The 19696-nt window shown below is 56.3% G+C and overlaps 1 protein-coding gene across 3 annotated transcripts in view; it reads right to left on the reverse strand.

The window, feature by feature from the left end:
* Nucleotides 1-13808: 13808 nt before the first annotated feature.
* Nucleotides 13809-19696, reverse strand: part of LOC140409182 (calcium-binding protein 1-like) — a 208928-nt gene continuing 203040 nt past the window's right edge. For all 3 annotated transcript variants that reach the window (XM_072497421.1, XM_072497438.1, XM_072497456.1), the window contains one exon: nt 13809-16017. In XM_072497421.1, the coding sequence (XP_072353522.1) occupies nt 15992-16017 (26 nt within the window). In that variant the 3' untranslated portion in view covers nt 13809-15991. The remainder of the gene's footprint in view (nt 16018-19696) is intronic.

Here is a 19696-nt window from a genome sequence, read left to right on the forward strand (position 1 = left end):
GGACGCCATCCCCGGCTGAGGGGCTGGTTGCTGGGCGACAGGGGCTACCCATTGCGATCGTGGCTGATGACGCCTATACGGAGGCCACGCAATGAGGCGGAGAACCGCTACAATGATGCCCATGTAGCGACAAGGGGAGTGATCGAGAGGTGCTTTGGCGTGCTGTAGATGCGTTTCAGGTGCCTGGACCTCTCTGGGGGCGCCCTCCAGTATCGGTCAGATAGGGTCGGCCGCATCATTGTGGTGTGCTGCGTCCTGCACAACATAGCCCAGCAGAGGGGCGATGTGCCACAGGCAGAGGAGGGCGGAGTGGAGGAGCAGCAGGAAGAGGCCCAGTCCTCCCCAGATGAGGGGGATGGGGGCAATGGTCAGGGCAGACGGGGTAGACACAGGTGGGTGGCTGTCCACCGTTACCGGCTGGCCCAGCGGGCACGGCCAGACTGATAGCCGCCCGCTTCACTGACTAGATGGGCGTGGGAATCGGGTAGTATGGCCACAGACCGCACACCATGGCAACAGCTGACCACCCACACCCCCAACCCATCCACCCACCCAGCACCCTCACCCCCCTCCCCAACCCCGCCCACCCCACCCGCATGCACACTCCCCCCCCCCCATTGCCGATCCACCGGCGGCACAACGGGGCGGGCTCACACAGTTGCGGGTGGACGCGTGTCTATCGCAGGCCATGGAGGATGATGACAACCCGCCCTGCGATGAGCTCCTGGCTCTACATCGTTGGACTATGTCTGACCCATGGCCACAGTACCACCATCCACCCGGACCATCCCTGCATGCGGCTGTGACACTGCAGCGCACGGTCCCGTCCTCTGCCCGGGGGATGTTGCTGGCGGCCCAGGGGGAAGGGGGCAGACTCACCTGGGGCTGAGGTAAGACCACCCCTCACACACACACTTGCGCTCAACGTACATGACACGCCCGCACACTTTGGACAGAGCACAAAGGCAGCTTCGGTAGGTGTAACATTGACTTTAATAACCAAAGGAGTTCATGCACGTGCCCTAGCCCCTAAAACTCATCTGTGCCCTGCACCCGTGCCAACTTACTCAGTGTCTAATTGTTTGGCCTTACGGGCCCTTTGACTACGTCTACGTGGTTCCCCAGACGGTACAGCAGAACTGGAGGTGGACTCCTGTGATTCCTGCCCTCTGACACTGGATCCCTTTGGCGGCCGTTTCCTGGGGCGTCCTGGCCTAGATGGGCCAGGCTGCGGCCCGGGCGACTGGGATGGCGAGCTGCCAGCCTGTCCTGCCCGTTGCCCACCCGATGCACCTGGGATGGAAGGGGGGGAGTCCGAGGTGTCGCGGTGTACCGGGACCTCCCCTACAGAGGGAGCCGGGACGGACCACACCACCTCCTCCTCCCTCGGGGTGCCCGATGGCCCCCACCCTCTACATGGGTGGGGGATGCGAACGGACTGGCCATCCGACGCCCCCCCGACATCTGGCGCTGCCAGTCCTGGAGGCCCCTGCTGGTATCGACAGGGGTCTGCAGGTTTGCAGCCATGGAGCCCAGGGTGTTGGCCAACCCTGTCTGTGACAGTGCGACGCCGGTTCGCACATGGCCACTGGCACCGATGCCCTCAGCGATGGCCTGCTGAGACTGGGCCATGGCCTGCAGAGACTGGGCCATGGCCTGCTGAGACTGGGCCATGGCCTGCAGAGACTGGGCTATGGCGTTGAGCGCCTCTGCCATCTGGCGCTGGCACTGGCTCATGGCCTCCTGTGAGAGGGCAGCCATTTCCTGGGCCACAGACGCCGCCTGCACGGAAGGCCCCAGGCCTCGCAAACCGTTCCCCATGTCTGACACCGTCGCAACCATTGCCTCCACCGCGGACGCCACCCGTGCGGTGTCAGCCTGGGTGGCACGCATGACCGGGACCACTCCCAGCTCCTGGACGCGGGTGGACTCCTCCACCTGCGACCGCAGCCGCCGCAAGCCGCCCGTCACCGTCTTCGCTTGTCTCCGGGTCGGTGGTTGCATCGGATCTATGTGTGGGTGTGGTAACTGCAGGAACCCGGGATCCATCTGGGCGGCAGATGTTCGCTTGGCCTGGGCTGCCCTCCGACCACCCGGTCCCTCTGCTGCTCCTACCTCCACCTGCTGTACCGGGACGGCTGTGTTGTGCGCACCAGTGAGTGTACCAGACGCCTCATCACTAAAGTGCCCAACCGTGGTGAGTGTTTCTGCGATGGTGGAGGGTGTTGGTGACAGCAGTGGCGTTGTGTCGTGCTCTTCGTCCCACTCTGACTCCATGGCACTTTGGGGTGGGGGTTCGTCTCCACCCATCCACTCTGAGTCACTGTCCGGTATTTCGTCTTCCCGGCTAGGGGTGTCCTGGGTAGTGCTGTCCCGGGTAGGGGTGTCCTGGGTAGTGGTGTCCCAGGTAGGGGTGTCCTGGGTAGTGGTGTCCTGGGTAGTGGTGTCCTGGGTAGTGGTGTCCTGGCTCGGATGTGACGGGGGCCTGTGGCTGCCCCCCTCATCGCTGGGTGGTCGCTCCCGCACGTGACGGGGGTGTCGTCTCCCTGTTGCTCCAGGTCTCTCCGTCTCCCGTGGTCTCCGAGGGGCATCCTGCGGGCGTCGCATGCTGGAGGGTCCGGGTCTCTCCGTCTCCCGTGGTCTCCGAGGGGCATCCTGCGGGCGTCGCATGCTGGAGGGTCCGGGTCTCTCCGTCTCCCGTGGTCTCCGAGGGGCATCCTGCGGGCGTCGCATGCTGGAGGGTCCGGGTCTCTCCGTCTCCCGTGGTCTCCGAGGGGCATCCTGCGGGCGTCGCATGCTGGAGGGTCCGGGTCTCCCCGTCTCCCATGGTGTGCGAGGGGCATCCTGCGGGCATCGCATGCTGGAGGGTGCGGGTCTCTCCGTCTCCTGTGGTCTCCGAGGGGCATCCTGCGGGCGGTGTGCTTCTGCGGGGATGGGTGCCTGGACGTTTGTTCCTGCGATACACAATGAAGCATGCATGGTTAGACATCAGGCAGTGATCAGGTGATACGGGGGAGGGGGATATAGGGGAGGGGGGATATGGGGACGGGCTGTCGGTGGCTCACTTGCTGGTGGGCCCCCGACCTCTGCATCAGCAACCTCCCGGTCCTCAGGTCCGCCAGCCAGTTCCAGGGCCCTTTCCTCGTGTACGGTCAGTGGCCTCTCATCAGCGGGCCCTCCTCCAGTCCTCACATGCTCCCTATTGTTGTGTGCGCGCTTCTCCTGTGGGGGGGGGGGGGGGGTGGGGGGTGGTGGCAGGGGTAAAAGGCAACAGTGTTAGGCAGGTATATGAATGCACGCCATCGGTTGCGCGTGCATTGCAGAGGTTAAGGTTAGGGCTGGATTCACTTGGGGATATGGGGGATATGGGGGATATAGGGGATATGGGGGAGGGGGGATATGGGGGAGGGGGAATATGGGGGATATGGGGGAGGGGGGATATGGGGGAGGGGGGATATGGGGGATATGGGGAGATATGGGGAGGGGGGATATGGGGGATATGGGGGAGGGGGGATATGGGGATATGGGGAGGGGGGATATGGGGGATATGGGGGAGGGGGGATATGGGGGAGGGGGGATATGGGGGAGGGGGATATGGGGATATGGGGGATATGGGGGAGGGGGGATATGGGGGAGGGGGGATATGGGGGAGGGGGATATGGGGGATATGGGGGAGGGGGGATATGGGGGATATGGGGGAGGGGGGATATGGGGGATATGGGGGAGGAGGGATATGGGGGATATGGGGGAGGGGGGATACGGGGGAGGGGGGATATGGGGAGGGGGGATATGGGGAGGGGGGATATGAGGGAGGGGGGATATGGGGGATATGGGGGAGGGGGGTATGGGGGAGGGCGGATATGGGGGAGGGGGGATATGGGGGATATGGGGGAGGGGGATATGGGGGATATGGGGAGGGGGGATATGGGGGAGGGGGGATATGGGGAGGGGGGATATGGGGGAGGGGGGGATATGGGGGAGGGGGGGATATGGGGAGGGGGATATGGCGGAGGGGGGGATATGGGGGAGGGGGATATGGGGGAGGGGGGATATGGGGAGGCTCACCCTGCCTGCTCTGACGAGGTCGTTCACCTTCTTGTGGCACTGGGTGCCTGTCCGTGGTGTCAGGGCCACAGCGGTGACGGCCTCTGCCACTTCCCTCCACAGACGCCGGCTGTGGCGTGGGGCAACTCTGCGGCCGTGCCCGGGATACAGGGCGTCCCTCCTCTGCTCCACCGTGTCCAGGAGCGCCTCCACATCGCGTGACTCGAACCTCGGGGCTGAGCGACGGCCAGCCATCCAGTCGAGTGTTGTGGTCGGGTGTTCCGGTCGGGTGGGGGGGAGCTGCGCGGCCTTATGAGCCGTCACGCCGTGCAGCGCGTATGACGCTGCACGGCGTGAACCACTTTGCAAGCGCGGATCCCGTTACGTCGCTGCTAGGCCATTTCGGGCCGGAGACTATCGTCCCATTTTTATGACGGGACGCAAGTGGGATTTGCGCCGTTTTTTGCGCCGACCGGCGGACTTTCCGCCGATAACGGAGAATTTCGCCCCAGGTTTGGGGTGCTCTACCCGGCAAAATCATGGGTGACGTTCGGAGGCCGGGAGTATTATTTCGAGATCCCAGAAACGGCTGAAGACTTCATTAAGGAGAACTGAGTGGACAATGCTTGGGAACCGGGGTGCTGACACTTTGTAATGGGAGCATATTTGAAGACGGGGATAGGGATTGTGGGATTTTTGTCTTTTTGTTTAGGGGGTGATGCGACCATCAATTCACTCGAGACAAGAGTAAAAGTAAACCGTGGCTTTAATCAACTTAGAACAGTGCCTGCCTGTGACTGATACAATACTGTGCGCCGCCTACAGGTCGACTACTCTTTATACCTCCCTTCAAGGGGAGGAGCCATGGGCGGAGCCCATACGTGTCCCAACATGTTCCCCTATGGATGATGCCATACAATGGCCCATAGGTGGAGCACACAAGGGCAACAGCATAGCATAGATGCAAATACAAAGGCAAAGCATGGTACTGATGCAATGGTGGATATTGGTATAATAAATTCACCACATTCACCCCCTGTTAAAAATAGTGAAGTCCGGCGGGGGCACTGGGTTCATAAGTTCAGCCGGTCCGGTGCACGGATTGTGCGCTGTGATCGCCGAAGCTCTGCCGTTGTTGCTGGCCCGGGTGTCGAGCTCATCCATGCTGGCATCGGTAGTGGGGGCGCCGGTGCAGGTACAGACGTGGACTCCGGGAGCGTCTCTTCTGGAGCTTCATTCCTGTGGACCGGTGAAGGGGGAATGGCGGGCGGGAGCCATAAAGGGGAGGAGTAGCTGATCATGGTAGGTTGGGCGGGATATAAAGGGGCAGTGGTGGTGGTAGTGGTGGTGGTGGTGGAACCGGCAGGCGCTAGGTCCCGGAGGAAGACCGTATCTTGTCGATATAAGTGGACTGGGGGTTTGAGTGTAGGAGCTGGATCCTCTCTACCAGAGGATCGGACTTATGGCTCCTGATGTGTTTTCTGAGTAGGACTGGCCCCGGTATCATCAGCCAGGACGGAAGCGAGGCCTCTGAGGTGGATCTCCGAGGGAAAACAAACAGGCGGTCATGAGGGGTCTCGTTTGTGGCCGTGCAAAGTAGGGACCTAATAGAGTGGAGTGCATCGGGGAGGACCTCCTGCCAGTGAGAAACTTGGAGATTCCTGGACCGCAGGGTCAGTAGGACGGTCTTCCAGACCGTCGCGTTCTCCCTCTCCACCTGCCCGTTTCCCCTGGGGTTATAACTGATAGTCCTGCTCGAGGCAATGCCCTTACTGAGCAGGCACTGATGCAGTTCGTCGCTCATGAACGATGAGCCCCGGTCACTTTGGACATAATTGGGGAAACCAAACAGGGTGAAGACACTATGTAGGGCTTTAATGACGGTGGACGTGGTCATATCGGGGCAAGGGATTGCAAAGGGGAACAGGAGAACTCATCAATAATATTGAGGAAATATGTATTGCGGTTATTGGAGGGGAGGGGCCCTTTGAAATCGATACTGAGGCAGTCAAAGGGCCGGGATGCCTTTACCAGGTGGGCCTTATCTGGTCGGTAGAAGTGCGGTTTACACTCCGCACAGATCTGGCAGTCCCTGGTCATGGCTCTGACCTCCTCGGTGGAGTAGGGCAGGTTGTGGACCTTGATATAGTGGATAAACTGGGTGACCCCCGGGTGGCAGAGGTCATCGTGGATAGCCCGTAGTCGGTCATCTTGCGCGCTGGCGCATGTGCCGCGGGACAGGGCATCTGGGGGCTCGTTGAGCTTCCCAGGACGATATACTATATCGTAATTATAGGTGGAGAGTTTGATCCTCCATCTCAAGATCTTATCGTTCTTGATTTTGCCGCGCTGCGTATTGTCGAACATGAAGGCTACCGATCGTTGGTTGATGATGAGGGTAAACCTCCTACCAGCGAGGTAGTGCCTCCAGTGCCGTATGGCTTCCACGATGGCTTGGGCTTCTTTTTCGACCGAGGAGTGTCGAATTTCAGAGGTAGTGAGGGTGCACAAAAAAAACGCCACCGGTCTGCCTGCTTGATTGAGGGTAGCAGCGAGAGCGACCTCTGATGCGTCGCTCTCCACCTGGAAGGGGACAGACTCGTCCACCGCGCACATCGCGGCTTTGGCGATGTCCGCCTTGATGCAGCTGAAGGCCTGGTGGGCCTCAGTCGCCAGTGGAAAGATGGTGGCCTTGATTAATGGGCGGGCTTTGTCCGCATAGTTGGGGACCCACTGGGCATAATACGAAAAGAATCCGAGGCACCTCTTCAGGGCCTTGGGGCAATGAGGGAGAGGGAGTTGCAGGAGGGGGCGCATATGGTCAGGGTCGGGTCCTAGAACCCGGTTTTCCACGATGTAGCCGAGGATGGCTAGTCTGGTCGTGCGGAAAACGCATTTCTCCTTGTTGTAGGTGAGATTGAGGGTTTGGGCGGTTTGGAGAAATCGGTGGAGGTTGGCGTCGTGGTCCTGCTAATCATGGCCGCATTGTCCAAGTACGGAAATGTGGCCCGCAGCCCGTACTGGTCCACCATTCGGTCCATTGTTCTTTGGAACACCGAAACACCGTTCGTGACGCCAAAGGGGACCCAGAGGAAGTGGGAAAGGCGGCCTTCTGCCTCAAAAGCCGTGTAGTGGCGGTCCTCTGGGCAGATTGGGAGCTGGTGGTACGCAGACTTCAGATCCACCGTGGAGAACACCTGGTAGTGCGCGATCTGGTTTACCATGTGTGCAATCCGGGGAAGGGGGTACGCATCGAGTTGCTTCTACCGGTTTATGGTTTGGCTGTAATGAACAACCATCCGGAACTTTTCCCCGGTCTTGACGACCACCACCTGAGCTCTCCAGGGGCTATTGCTGGCCTCGATGACTCCCTCCCGCAAGAGACGCAGAACCTCAGACCTGATAAAAGTCCTGTCCTGTATGCTATACCGCCTGCTTCTGGTGGCGACTGGTTTGCAGTCGGCGGTGAGATTTGCGAAGAGTGAGGGAGGATCGACTTTTCGGGTAGCGAGGCTGCATATGGTGAGTGGGGGCAGGGGCCCCCCGAACTTCAAGGTTAGGCTCCTGAGGTTGCATTGGAAATCGAGTCCCAATAGGAGAGGAGCGCAGAGGTCGGGGAGTACATATAATTTAAAGTTAGCGTACTCGGCGCCCTGTATTGCTAGGGTTGTGGTAGTGCACCCTTGGATTTGCACCGAGTGCGACCCAGGGGCAAGGGAGATGGTTTTGTGCGCCGGGAAAATTGGGAGCGAGCAGCGTCTTACCATGTCCGTGTGAATGAAGCTCTCTGTGCTCCCGGAGTCGAAGAGGCAATGCGTCTCGTGCCCATTAACCCGGACGGTCATCAGGGAGCTCCGGAGGTGCTTAGGTCGCGACTGGTCCAGGGTGGCCGCGCTGAGTTGCGGGTAGCTGGCGTGGTCAGAGGTGCTGGGGCGGCTCCGCGATGGCTGCCCATGTTGATCGTATGCGTCGAGCGGCGTAGCAGATGGCGGCCAAGATGGCGGCTCCCGTTGGTCGAGCGTGGCAGCCGGCGAGGAAGATGGCGTCCAAGATGGCAGCCCCCATGGATCTCACGTGGCCGGCCGCGTGGGGGAGGATGACCAAGATGGCGGCCGCCGTGAATCGCATGTGCTGTGAGGACTGGAAGATGGCTGCTCCCACTGATAGCACGAGGCTGTCACGCTGCGTGCCTGTGAGTCTGAGGATCGGGCCTGTGAGTTAAAGTTCTTAGACCTGGCCAGGCAGACTTTGGCGAAATGACCTTTTCTCCCACAGCTGCTGCAGTTCGCGTTGCGGGCCGGGCAGTGCTGCCGGGGGTGTTGGGACTGGCCGTAGAAATAGCAGGGTAGCCCCCCCCATGATGAGCGGGCAGCCGCGCGGCACAGGCCTGGGGTAGTCTGTGGTCGGGGGTCCACGAGGGGGTCGCGTGGTCAGCCGGCAACGCGGCAAGGCTCTGGAACGCTACTTCCAGAGAGGAGGCTAAATTTACCGACTCATCCAGGTCCAGGACCCCCTTTTCGAGTAGGCGCTGTCTCACGTAATTAGACCAGACTCCCGCCACGTAAACGTCTCGGATGGCGAGTTTCATATGCTGAGTGGCCGTAACGGCCTGGTAGTTGCAGTTGCGTGCGAGGGCTTTGAGGTCGCGTAGGTAGTCATCTAGCGACTCCCCGGGACGCTGGCGGCGAGTGGTGAGGATGTGTCGCTCGTAGACCTCGTTCACAGGCCGTACATAGAGGCGTTCCGACCATCGCGAGGGCGTCTGCGTAGGAGGAGGCCTCATCGAGTTGAACAGAGATTCGATGGCTCACCCGTGCGTGGAGGAGGCTCAGCTTCTGTTCGTCAATGGAGGTGGCTGCGAGATGGGCCTTGAAATGAAATGAAAATCGCTTATTATCATAAGTAGGCTTCAAATGAAGTTACTGTGAAAAGCCTCTAGTCGCCACATTCCGGCGCCTGTTCGGGGAGGCTGGTACGAGAATTGAACCGTGCTGCTGGCCTGCCTTGGTCTGCTGTGAAAGCCAGCGATTTAGCCCAGTGTGCTAAACCAGCCCCAAGCATCGATGCTTCGATGCTTTGAAGCCAGTGCGAAAAAATTTCTGCGGATCGAGTTCCAGTCGGTCAGGTTTGAGGGCCGATTCCATAGTTGCGTTTAAGTTGATTAAATTGATGCGACCATCAATTCACTCGAGATAAGAGTAAAAGTAAACCGTTAATCAACTTAGTACAGTGCCTGCCTGCGACTGAAACAATACTGTGCGCCGCCTACAGGTCGACTGCTCTTTATACCCCCCTCAAGGGGAGGAGCCATGGGCGGAGCCCATACAGGCCCCAACATGTTCCCCTGTGGATGATGCCATACAATGGCCCATAGGTGGAGCCCACAAGGGCAACAGCATAGATGCAAAGCATGGTACTGATACAGTGGTGGATTATTGGTATAATACATTCACCACAGGGGGTGGGTTTGTTGTTTACTGTTGGGCTTGTAAGGGTGTGAAGGGATGAAAAGTTTATGTGGGGATCGATGTTCCAGTCCCCCCCTCCTGTTTTATGGGACTGTTTGTATTTAACATTTATCTGTTTGCTTTTGGAGAAGGCTGCCTGGATTCAGGGGAAGTCTTTGTTTGGGTGGGGGAGGGTAAGGTCAACAGGGAGCTTTCCTCCTTGAGCTGAAGTGCCTTGGGACGGGGGGGGAAGGGGAGGTCATTGGGAGGTGCCTTTGGCAAGGGCTGCCGAGCTAGCAGGTGATGCCGGTGAACGGAAGTGAAGTGGTGGGGGAAGGCCGAAAGGAGTGGCCATGGGTGGGGGGAGGGGAAGAGGAGAAGGGTGGGGTGGGGAGGTCGTTGCGACGTGGCAGGGGGTGAGAGATGACATGGTCAGGGGCGGAGAAAGGGGCCATCTGGGATGGGCTAGGTATAGGGTGGGAGTCGAGTGGGGAAGATGATGGACAGTAGAGGGGATTGGAAGCGCAAGCCTCCGTTAAGGCTGGTAATGTGGAAGGTCCGGGGACTGAATGGGTCGGTTAAAAGGTCGCGGGTGTTCATGCACCTCAGGAGCTTGAAAGCGGATGTGGTCTTTCTTCAGGAGACTCTCCTCCATGTGAAGGACCAGGTTAGGTTAAGGAAGGGGTGGGTCGGGCAGGTTTTTCACTCGGGGTTTGATTCAAAATTGAGGGGAGTGGCGATTTTAATGAGCAAAATATTGGGATTTGTGAGTGCGAAGTAGGTGAGGGATCCGGGAGGGAGATGTGATTGTGAGTGGGGTATTGCAAGGGGCACCGGTAGTGTTGGTAAATGTGTATGCCCCAAATGGGATGTTGTGGGTTTTATGAGGGGGTTGCTGGCAGCAATCCCGGATTTGGCCACACACCAGTTGATCATGGGAGAATTATGGGTCTGCTGGGGAGGTTTGGAAGGTACTCGGGGTACAAATTGAATGTAGGGAAAAGCGAGGTAGTCCCGGTGAATGAGCTGGGACAGCGGGCTAATTTAAGAGGGTGCCATTTACGGTAGCGAGGGACAGGTTTAGGTATTTGGGGATTCAGGTAGCGAGGGAATGGACGGGGCTCCATAAGTGGTACTTAACGAAGCTGGTGGGGGAGGCCAGGGAGGATCTTAAGAGGTGGGATACACTGCACTTAAGGTTGGCGGGGAGGGTCCAAGTGGTAAAAATGAATATTCTGCCGAGGTTCTTGTTTATCTTTCAGGCTCTCCCAATCTTTATACCAAAGACCTTCTTTCGGAAAATGAGCACGATAATTTCAGACTTTGTATGGGCGGGGAAGGTGCCGAGGGTGGGGAGAACCCTGCTACAGAGGCAGAGGCAGCAGGGGGGGGGTTGGCATTGCCGAACTTGCTTCATTATTATTGGGCGGCGAATGTGGACAAGGTGCGGCAGTGGTGGGAAGGAGAAAGGGTGGAGTGGGTTAGGATGGAGGAGGAATCTTGTATGGGTCTAGTTTGAGGGCTATGGTGACGGCAGCATTGCCAATGGCTCCGAGTAGGTACTCAGGGAGCCCGGTGGTGCAGTCCATGGTGAAGATATGGAATCAGCTGAGGAGGCATTTTAGGGTGGAAGGAATGTCGGTGCTAACGCCACTGTGCAAGAATCATAGGGTTCAGCCGGGAGAGATGGACAGTGCATACCGGAGTTGGAGGGAAGTGGGGCTGGTCAAGGTGAGGGATCTGTATTTGGAGGAAGGGTTTGCCAGTCTGGAGGAGCTAAGGGAGAGGGTAAAGCTGCTGAGGGGGAGTGAGTTCAGGTATCTGCAGGTTAGGGACGTTATGCAAAAGGTCTGGAGGGGGTTCCCTGGGTTGCCGGGATACACCCTGCTGGAGCGACTGCTGCTTCCGGATGTGGAAGGGGAGGGAAGAATTGGGGATATATACAAGTGGCTAGGGAGGAGGGAGCGAGCGGGTGGTGAAGATCAAGGAGAGATGAGAAGCGGAGTTGGGAGGGGAGATCAATTACGGAGTATGGAGTGAGGCACTGTGAAGGGTAAACGGGACCTCCTCTTGTGCAAGGATGAGCCTGACACAGTTTAAGGTGGTGTACAGGGTGCATATGACTTGGGCGAGAATGAAAGGGTTCGTTCAGGGGGTAGCAGATGAGTGTGAGGTGCGGGTGGGGCCAGCGAATCATGTGCACATGTTTTGAGGATGCGAAAAACTGGGAAGATTCTGGCCGGGAGTATTCGCGGTCTTAGCCAAGGGAGTGGAGGAGTAGGTGGACCCGGACCATTTGGTGGCGATATTTGGGGTTTCAGGAGCTCATGGAGAGGAGGGCCGATGTCATGGCCTTCGCCTCTCTGATTGCACAGCGGTGAATCTTACTGGAGTGCCGATCGGCATCGTCACCGGGGTTAGCAGCATGGTTGGGTGACCTGTACGACATCCTGTGGTTAGAGAAGATAAAGTATGAGTTAAGGGGCTCAGCAGGGGGATTTGAGAAAAGGTGGGGGGTGTTTGCGACCATATTTGAGGAGCTGTTTGTCGCAGGGGAGGGGGAAAATGGGGAAGAATCTGTACAGACTTTATAGTTGATTGTTGGGAAGTATGTTTCCTGGGGTGTTTATTTGCTGTAACCTGTTTTGATACGTGTTTGTAATAAAATACATATTTTAAAAAAGAGAGAACCATGGGTTTGAGCCAGGAAGGATGGATGCGAGGTTCCGAGAATGGGAGGAGAGAGGGATGTAAGAGTTGAAGGATCTGTTTTTGGAGGGGTGGTTTGCAAGGTTGGAGGAGCTGGGCATGAATTTTGGGCTCCAACGTGAGCAAAATTTCACAAGAAAGGTCTTCCCGAACTTTCCGGTGGTACCGTCCTCCTTGTAGCTGGAGGAGGTGCTGTCAGTGGGGCAGGAGGGGGGCTGGTGTCGTTCTGCCGATTTACAGTGGAATCATGAATGAGGATAAGGTGTCCACGGATGGGATTATGACCAATTGGGAGGAAGAGTTGGGGATGGCATTGGAGGGGGGATTATGGTGCAAGGTGCTGTGGAGGGTCAATGCCCGAAGTCGGAGCAATTCTGGGGTCGTTTTTCAGCACCATATCTGAGGTTCTACACGTGGATCGGTAGCCGGGTCCTCTGGAGGCCATATTCGGGGTGTCAGACCTGCCGGAGACGGGTGCTGGGACAGATGTCTTAGCCTTCGGCTCGTTGATCACTTGCAGGCAGGTCCTGTTGCGATGGAGGTCAGCTTCTCCCCCCCCTTCCTACTTAAGCCCACACCTCCACCCTATCCCCGTAACCTCACCTTTGTTTGGACACTAAGGGCAAATTTTCACATTGCCAATCCACCTAATTTGCACATCTTCGGACTGTGGGAGGAAACCAGAGTACACTAAGGAAACCCACGCAGACACGGGGAGAACGTGCAGACTCCGCACAGGCAGTCACCCAAGCCGGGAGTCGAACCTAGGACCCTGGAGCTGTGAAGCAACAGTGCTAACCACTGTGCTACCGTGCCGCCCCGTTGCTGATGATCGAGAATAGACTGATGGGGCTGTAATTGGCCGGGTTGGATTTGTCCTGCTGCTTATTGAGGACTGGGCATACCTGGGCAATTTTCCACATTAGTGGGTAGACACCAGTTTTGTAGCTGTACTAGAAGAGCTTGGTTGGCAGCACGGCTAGTTCTGGAGCACAAGTCTTCAGTCCTATTACGGGAATAGTGTCACAGCCCATAGACTGCTGTATCCAGTGCCTTCGCCCATTTCTTGCTATCATGTAGAGTGAATCAAATTGTGCATCTGCGATGCTGGGAATGTCTATCACATGCTGCTCCTATTGTTTGACATGCAAGTAGTCCCGTGTTGTGGCTTCACCAGGCAGGGGTCCAGCTGGGCTGATCTGGTGCCTTACTGGCCCAGGGAAACTCCTGAACTCTCAGCCAGGGTCCCCTAGATGTAGGGGGGGGGGGGGGGCACAGAACAGTTCCCCGCCCCAACCTTTCATCCATGAGGTGGAATCTGAACAGAAGTGCACAATTATAACAGGGCAAAATGCTAGGCCCCAGTTTATCTGCTGACAACGAGAGTGCGACTAACTGATCTATAATATCCTGATTACTACCTGATAAACAAAACGCAACAAAGAACATTGTGATAGACAAGTTTGCAGACAGAAACCCAATTCCATCATTCTCTGTAGTGATATTGCAAGTGCGGAGGCCAGGGAACAAGATTTGTCTGTACATAAACCACAACAGAAAATATAGCATTGATTCAGGAATCCACACACAAGCAACTGTAGACATATATTTGTAATTGGCATTTTCAATCTCCATTTAATTATTATGCATTCTGGTCCCAATGGAGTATAACAACAAATGAATATTTAATAGTCCTTTAGAAATTAGGATATTTTTCTACATGCGATTTTATAGCCACAGAGCCTGCTAGAATCAATCTAAATTCTGCATTCCAGCTGCTCCATAATGTCATCATTATAGACGCTCATTCACCAAAACCTCATTCTGGATAAAATACCTTTTCTTTCAGCCGCTTATTGCCTCTGGTTATCTTGGCATAATTTTAATCTGACCTACCCAGCAAGAAGGTGCCGGGATCGGGTTGGCTGCCTGATTAAAGCCTTCCCGGGTTTGCACTCCATGGGCCCAGTTTCTCTTCCTTCATCCCCGTGGCAGCTTGGGTTAAACTTACTCACCTTCCTTCTCGGTATCTGCTCATTTTGAGATTGCCTCTGCTTCTTAGCAGGATGGGGCACAGACTCTAAAAGCCCCCCCCCCCCACCCCTCTCTCCGATGCAAGGGGGTGGGGGGGGGGACCTTTACAAATCGTTCAACTGCATCTCCATGGAGATGTCTATGCACGGAATACCCCATGTTCCCAACCTAGGAGGAGAGCATGAATGGGGACAAGCAATTTAAAGGTCAGGTTCTAAAGCTAATGGTCAGCCTTTCAGGATCAAAGAACTCCCATGAATTCCCAAGGCCTTGAAAGACACTGTTACAAGGGCCGTATCACTGAATCTGTGGTTAGGAGCATTAAAGAATCACAGAATGAGGCAGGGGCACTTCGCCCCTCCAGTTTCCTTCTCCCCACTGTTCAATATGTGTTTAGGTTGGACATCACCCAATTCATTTGAGGGAAATGGCAAAAGGCAGATCAAATCATCAAGTAGGTATTGTGGTGTTGATGGAGGGACGAGTCAATCTATGCAGGGCAGTTGCAATCACTCTGAGGAGAATCGCTTGCCATTGCTCCCATTGGTGCCCTCCTGCTGTGGAAGTGACAAGAGAGAGGCTGAGAGAAGCCAACACCTGGGGTAGGGGATGGCGTGGTTTGAGAGCTGAAAAAAAGTTCTGGAACATTCCAATTCAGCTACTTGTGCAGGGAGGGGGAGGGGGGGGGGGGGTGGTTGGGGAAATCTGGTAATAACTTTCCTCACCTTGACGAGCATTAAAAAAGTGGTGAAATAAAACAGAATCATAGAGTACGGATAGCCATTCAGCCCACTGTTTCTGTGTGGGCCCTTCGAAATAGCTATCCATCTCCTCATTTGTCTCACTCGCTTTCTCTTTCCCCATACACATTTGAATGTTTATCCTATTTTGTTTTTTAAATTCACGATTGAATCTGCTTCCGCCATCCCTTCAGGTCGTGCGTTCCAGTTCAAACCCAAACCGAGGCCAAGAGTTCACTCAAATTCAAACCCTGAAGAAAACGTCAGCTGGCCCCGTTGTGACCTCTGGTTTCTACTAATGAAGACTTGTGGAGATTTTTCCGTTGTGTCGGAATGATTCTGACATGCTGAGGAACAAAATCCCGGGATATCACCACAAAAAACGACGAAGATCAGGAGCTTCCATTTCTGCTGTGAAGCGATTTGAGTACAGCGGGTTCATGCAAGGATGCATTACAATCCTGTGTCTGCTAATTCAATGTAATTGTCAGCCCATTCATTATAACGACTGTGTTAAGGTAGTGCAGAGACAATTTAAATGCAAATGTGTCAGTCAGTGTGATCAATAGAGTCACAGAGTCATTCTTATCCCTGATGTTCTTAATTGTCGCTGAAAGATATATCCTCCAATATCACATAAAAGCCCAAGGAGCAATAAACAGCTTGTTACAACTTTGAATATCACCTGTTAATGACATTAGTGATTTTATTCTGAGCACTGCACACTTAAAGAGACACCACCTCACCACCATGTTCATGTGAACGGTCCCTGGTGAGGATCTGGGTTGATATTTACTGCGAAACTCAGGCAGCAGAAGAATATAAAGAATGCCTTTCAGTGTATAGTTCCAGCTTGTTGGAAACTCGGAATTTCCTCAGTAGCTTGGAATAGAAAGAGATTTTGCTCAGTGTTTGGAAGAGCCGTTTGATAAAGTCTCCAAAGCATTAAGATATTGCATCAGTTTCTGTCAGTTAGCGGCTATTGGAAAGCTTGATCCAGGCGGTTCCTCATCTTCGTCAGCGAGACATCATCCTGACAAATTCTGCCAAGGTAACAACAATGTTAAATCACAAAAACAAGAGCCCCCAAAAACTGTGACGGAATATCATCACAGCGCACGAAACTCAGCAACTAAAGCAGAGTATTCCCTGTCCCCTGATAGCCCAGGGTCAGAGCACTCTCTCTGATAGCCCAGGGTCAGAGCTCCTTCTGTAATAGCCCAGGGTCAGAGCTCCCTCTCTGATAGCCCAGGGTCAGAGCTCCCTCTCTGATAGCCCAGGGTCAGAGCTCCCTCTCTGATAGCCCAGGGTCAGAGCTCCCTCTCTGATAGCCCAGGGTCAGAGCACCCTCTCTGAGAGCCCAGGGTCAGAGCTCCCTCTCTGATAGCCCAGGGTCAGAGCTCTCTCTCAGCCCAGGGTCAGGGCACCCTCTCCGATAGCCCAGGGTCAGAGCTCCCTCTCTGATAGCCCAGGGTCAGAGCACTCTCTCTGATAGTCCAGGGTCAGAGCTCTCTCTCTGATAGCCCAGGGTCAGGGCACCCTCTCTGATAGCCCAGGGTCAGAGCTCCCTCTCTGATAGCCCAGGGTCAGAGCTCTCTCTCTGATAACCCAGGGTCAGGGCTCCCTCTCTGATAGCCCAGGGTCAGAGCTCCCTCTCTGATAGCCCAGGGTCAGAGCACTCTCTCTGATAGCCCAGGGTCAGAGCGCCTTCTCTAACAGCCCAGGAACAGAGCTCTGTCTCTGATAGCCCAGGGTCAGAGCTCTCTCTCTGATAGCCCAGGGTCAGAGCTCCTTCTCTAACAGCCCAGGGTCAGAGCTCCCTCTCTGATAGCCCAGGGTCAGAGCTCCTTCTCTAACAGCCCAGGGTCAGAGCTCTGTCTCTGATAGCACAGGGTCAGAGCACTCTCTCTGATAGCCCAGGGTCAGAGCTCCCTCTCTGATAGCCCAGGGTCAGACTCCCTCTCTGATAGCCCAGGGTCAGAGCTCTCTCTCCGATAGCCCAGGGTCAGACTCCCTCTCTGATAGCCCAGGGTCAGAGCTCCTTCTCTAACAGCCCAGGGTCAGAGCTCCTTCTCTAACAGCCCAGGGTCAGAGCTCCCTCTCTGATAGCCCAGGGTCAGAACTCTCTCTCTGATAGCCCAGGGTCAGAGCTCCCTCTCTGATAGCCCAGGGTCAGAGCTCTCTCTCAGATAGCCCAGGGTCAGACTCCCTCTCTGATAGCCCAGGGTCAGAGCTCCCTCTCTGATAGCCCAGGGTCAGAGCTCCCTCTCTGATAGCCCAGGGTCAGAGCTCCCTCTCTGATAGCCCAGGGTCAGAGCACTCTCTCTGAAAGCCCAGGGTCAGAGCTCCTTCTGTAATAGCCCAGGGTCAGAGCTCCCTCTCTGATAACCCAGGGTCAGAGCTCCCTCTCTGATAGCCCAGGGTCAGAGCTCCCTCTCTGATAGCCCAGGGTCAGAGCTCCCTCTCTGATAGCCCAGGGTCAGAGCTCCCTCTCTGATAGCCCAGGGTCAGAGCTCCCTCTCTGATAGCCCAGGGTCAGAGCACTCTCTCTGATAGCCCAGGGTCAGAGCTCTCTCTCCGATAGCCCAGGGTCAGGGCACCCTCTCTGATAGCCCAGGGTCAGATCACCCTCTCTGATAGCCCTGGGTCAGAGCTCCCTCTCTGATAGCCCAGGGTCAGAGCACTCTCTCTGATAGCCCAGGGTCAGAGCTCTCTCTCTGATAGCCCAGGGTCAGGGCTCCCTCTCTGATAGCCCAGGGTCAGAGCTCCCTCTCTGATAGCCCAGTGTCAGAGCTCCCTCTCTGATAGCCCAGGGTCAGAGCTCTCTCTCTGATAGCCCAGGGTCAGGGCTCCCTCTCTGATAGCCCAGGGTCAGAGCTCCCTCTCTGATAGCCCAGGGTCAGAGCGCCTTCTCTAACAGCCCAGGGTCAGAGCTCTGTCTCTGATAGCCCAGGGTCAGAGCTCTCTCTCTGATAGCCCAGGGTCAGAGCTCCTTCTCTAACAGCCCAGGGTCAGAGCTCTGTCTCTGATAGCACAGGGTCAGAGCTCTCTCTCTGATAGCCCAGGGTCAGAGCTCTGTCTCTGATAGCACAGGGTCAGAGCTCTCTCTCTGATAGCCCAGGGTCAGAGCTCCCTCTCTGATAGCCCAGGGTCAGACTCCCTCTCCGATAGCCCAGGGTCAGACTCCCTCTCCGATAGCCCAGGGTCAGAGTTCCCTCTCTGATAGCCCAGGGTCAGAGCTCTCTCTCAGATAGCCCAGGGTCAGACTCCCTCTCTGATAGCCCAGGGTCAGAGCTCCCTCTCTGATAGCCCAGGGTCAGAGCTCTCTCTCTGATAGCCCAGGGTCAGAGCTCTCTCTCTGATAGCCCAGGGTCAGATATCTCTCTCTGATAGCCCAGGGTCATAGCTCTCTCCCTGATAGCCCAGGGTCAGAGATCTCTCTCTGATAGCCCAGGGTCAGAGCTCCTTCTGTAATAGCCCAGGGTCAGAGCTCCGTCTCTGATAGCCCAGGGTCAGAGCTCTCTCTCTGATAGCCCAGGGTCAGAGCTCCCTCTCTGATAGCCCAGGGTCAGAGCTCCTTCTGTAATAGCCCAGGGTCAGAGCTCCCTCTCTGATAGCCCAGGGTCAGAGCTCCCTCTCTGATAGCCCAGGGTCAGAGCTCCCTCTCTGATAGCCCAGTGTCAGAGCTCGCTCTCTGATAGCCCAGGGTCAGAGGTCTCTCTCTGATAGCCCAGGGTCAGGGCTCCCTCTCTGATAGCCCAGGGTCAGAGCTCCCTCTCTGATAGCCCAGGGTCAGAGCACTCTCTCTAATAGCCCAGGGTCAGAGCGCCTTCTCTAACAGCCCAGGGTCAGAGCTCTGTCTCTGATAGCCCAGGGTCAGAGCTCTCTCTCTGATAGCCCAGGGTCAGAGCTCCTTCTCTAACAGCCCAGGGTCAGAGCTCTGTCTCTGATAGCACAGGGTCAGAGCTCTCTCTCTGATAGCCCAGGGTCAGAGCTCCCTCTCTGATAGCCCAGGGTCAGACTCCCTCTCTGATAGCCCAGGGTCAGAGCTCTCTCTCCGATAGCCCAGGGTCAGACTCCCTCTCTGATAGCCCAGGGTCAGAGCTCCTTCTCTAACAGCCCAGGGTAAGAGCTCCGTCTCTAACAGCCCAGGGTCAGAGCTCCCTCTCTGATAGCCCAGGGTCAGAACTCTCTCTCTGATAGCCCAGGGTCAGAGTTCCCTCTCTGATAGCCCAGGGTCAGAGCTCTCTCTCTGATAGCCCAGGGTCAGAGCTCTCTCTCTGATAGCCCAGGGTCAGAGCTCTCTCTCTGATAGCCCAGGGTCAGGGCTCCCTCTCTGATAGCCCAGGGTCAGAGCTCCCTCTCTGATAGCCCAGGGTCAGAGCGCCTTCTCTAACAGCCCAGGGTCAGAGCTCTGTCTCTGATAGCCCAGGGTCAGAGCTCTCTCTCTGATAGCCCAGGGTCAGAGCTCCTTCTCTAACAGCCCAGGGTCAGAGCTCTGTCTCTGATAGCACAGGGTCAGAGCTCTCTCTCTGATAGCCCAGGGTCAGAGCTCTGTCTCTGATAGCACAGGGTCAGAGCTCTCTCTCTGATAGCCCAGGGTCAGAGCTCCCTCTCTGATAGCCCAGGGTCAGACTCCCTCTCCGATAGCCCAGGGTCAGACTCCCTCTCCGATAGCCCAGGGTCAGAGTTCCCTCTCTGATAGCCCAGGGTCAGAGCTCT

The sequence above is a fragment of the Scyliorhinus torazame genome, chromosome 1, assembly GCF_047496885.1.
Source record: "Scyliorhinus torazame isolate Kashiwa2021f chromosome 1, sScyTor2.1, whole genome shotgun sequence".
Lineage (NCBI taxonomy): Eukaryota > Metazoa > Chordata > Chondrichthyes > Carcharhiniformes > Scyliorhinidae > Scyliorhinus > Scyliorhinus torazame.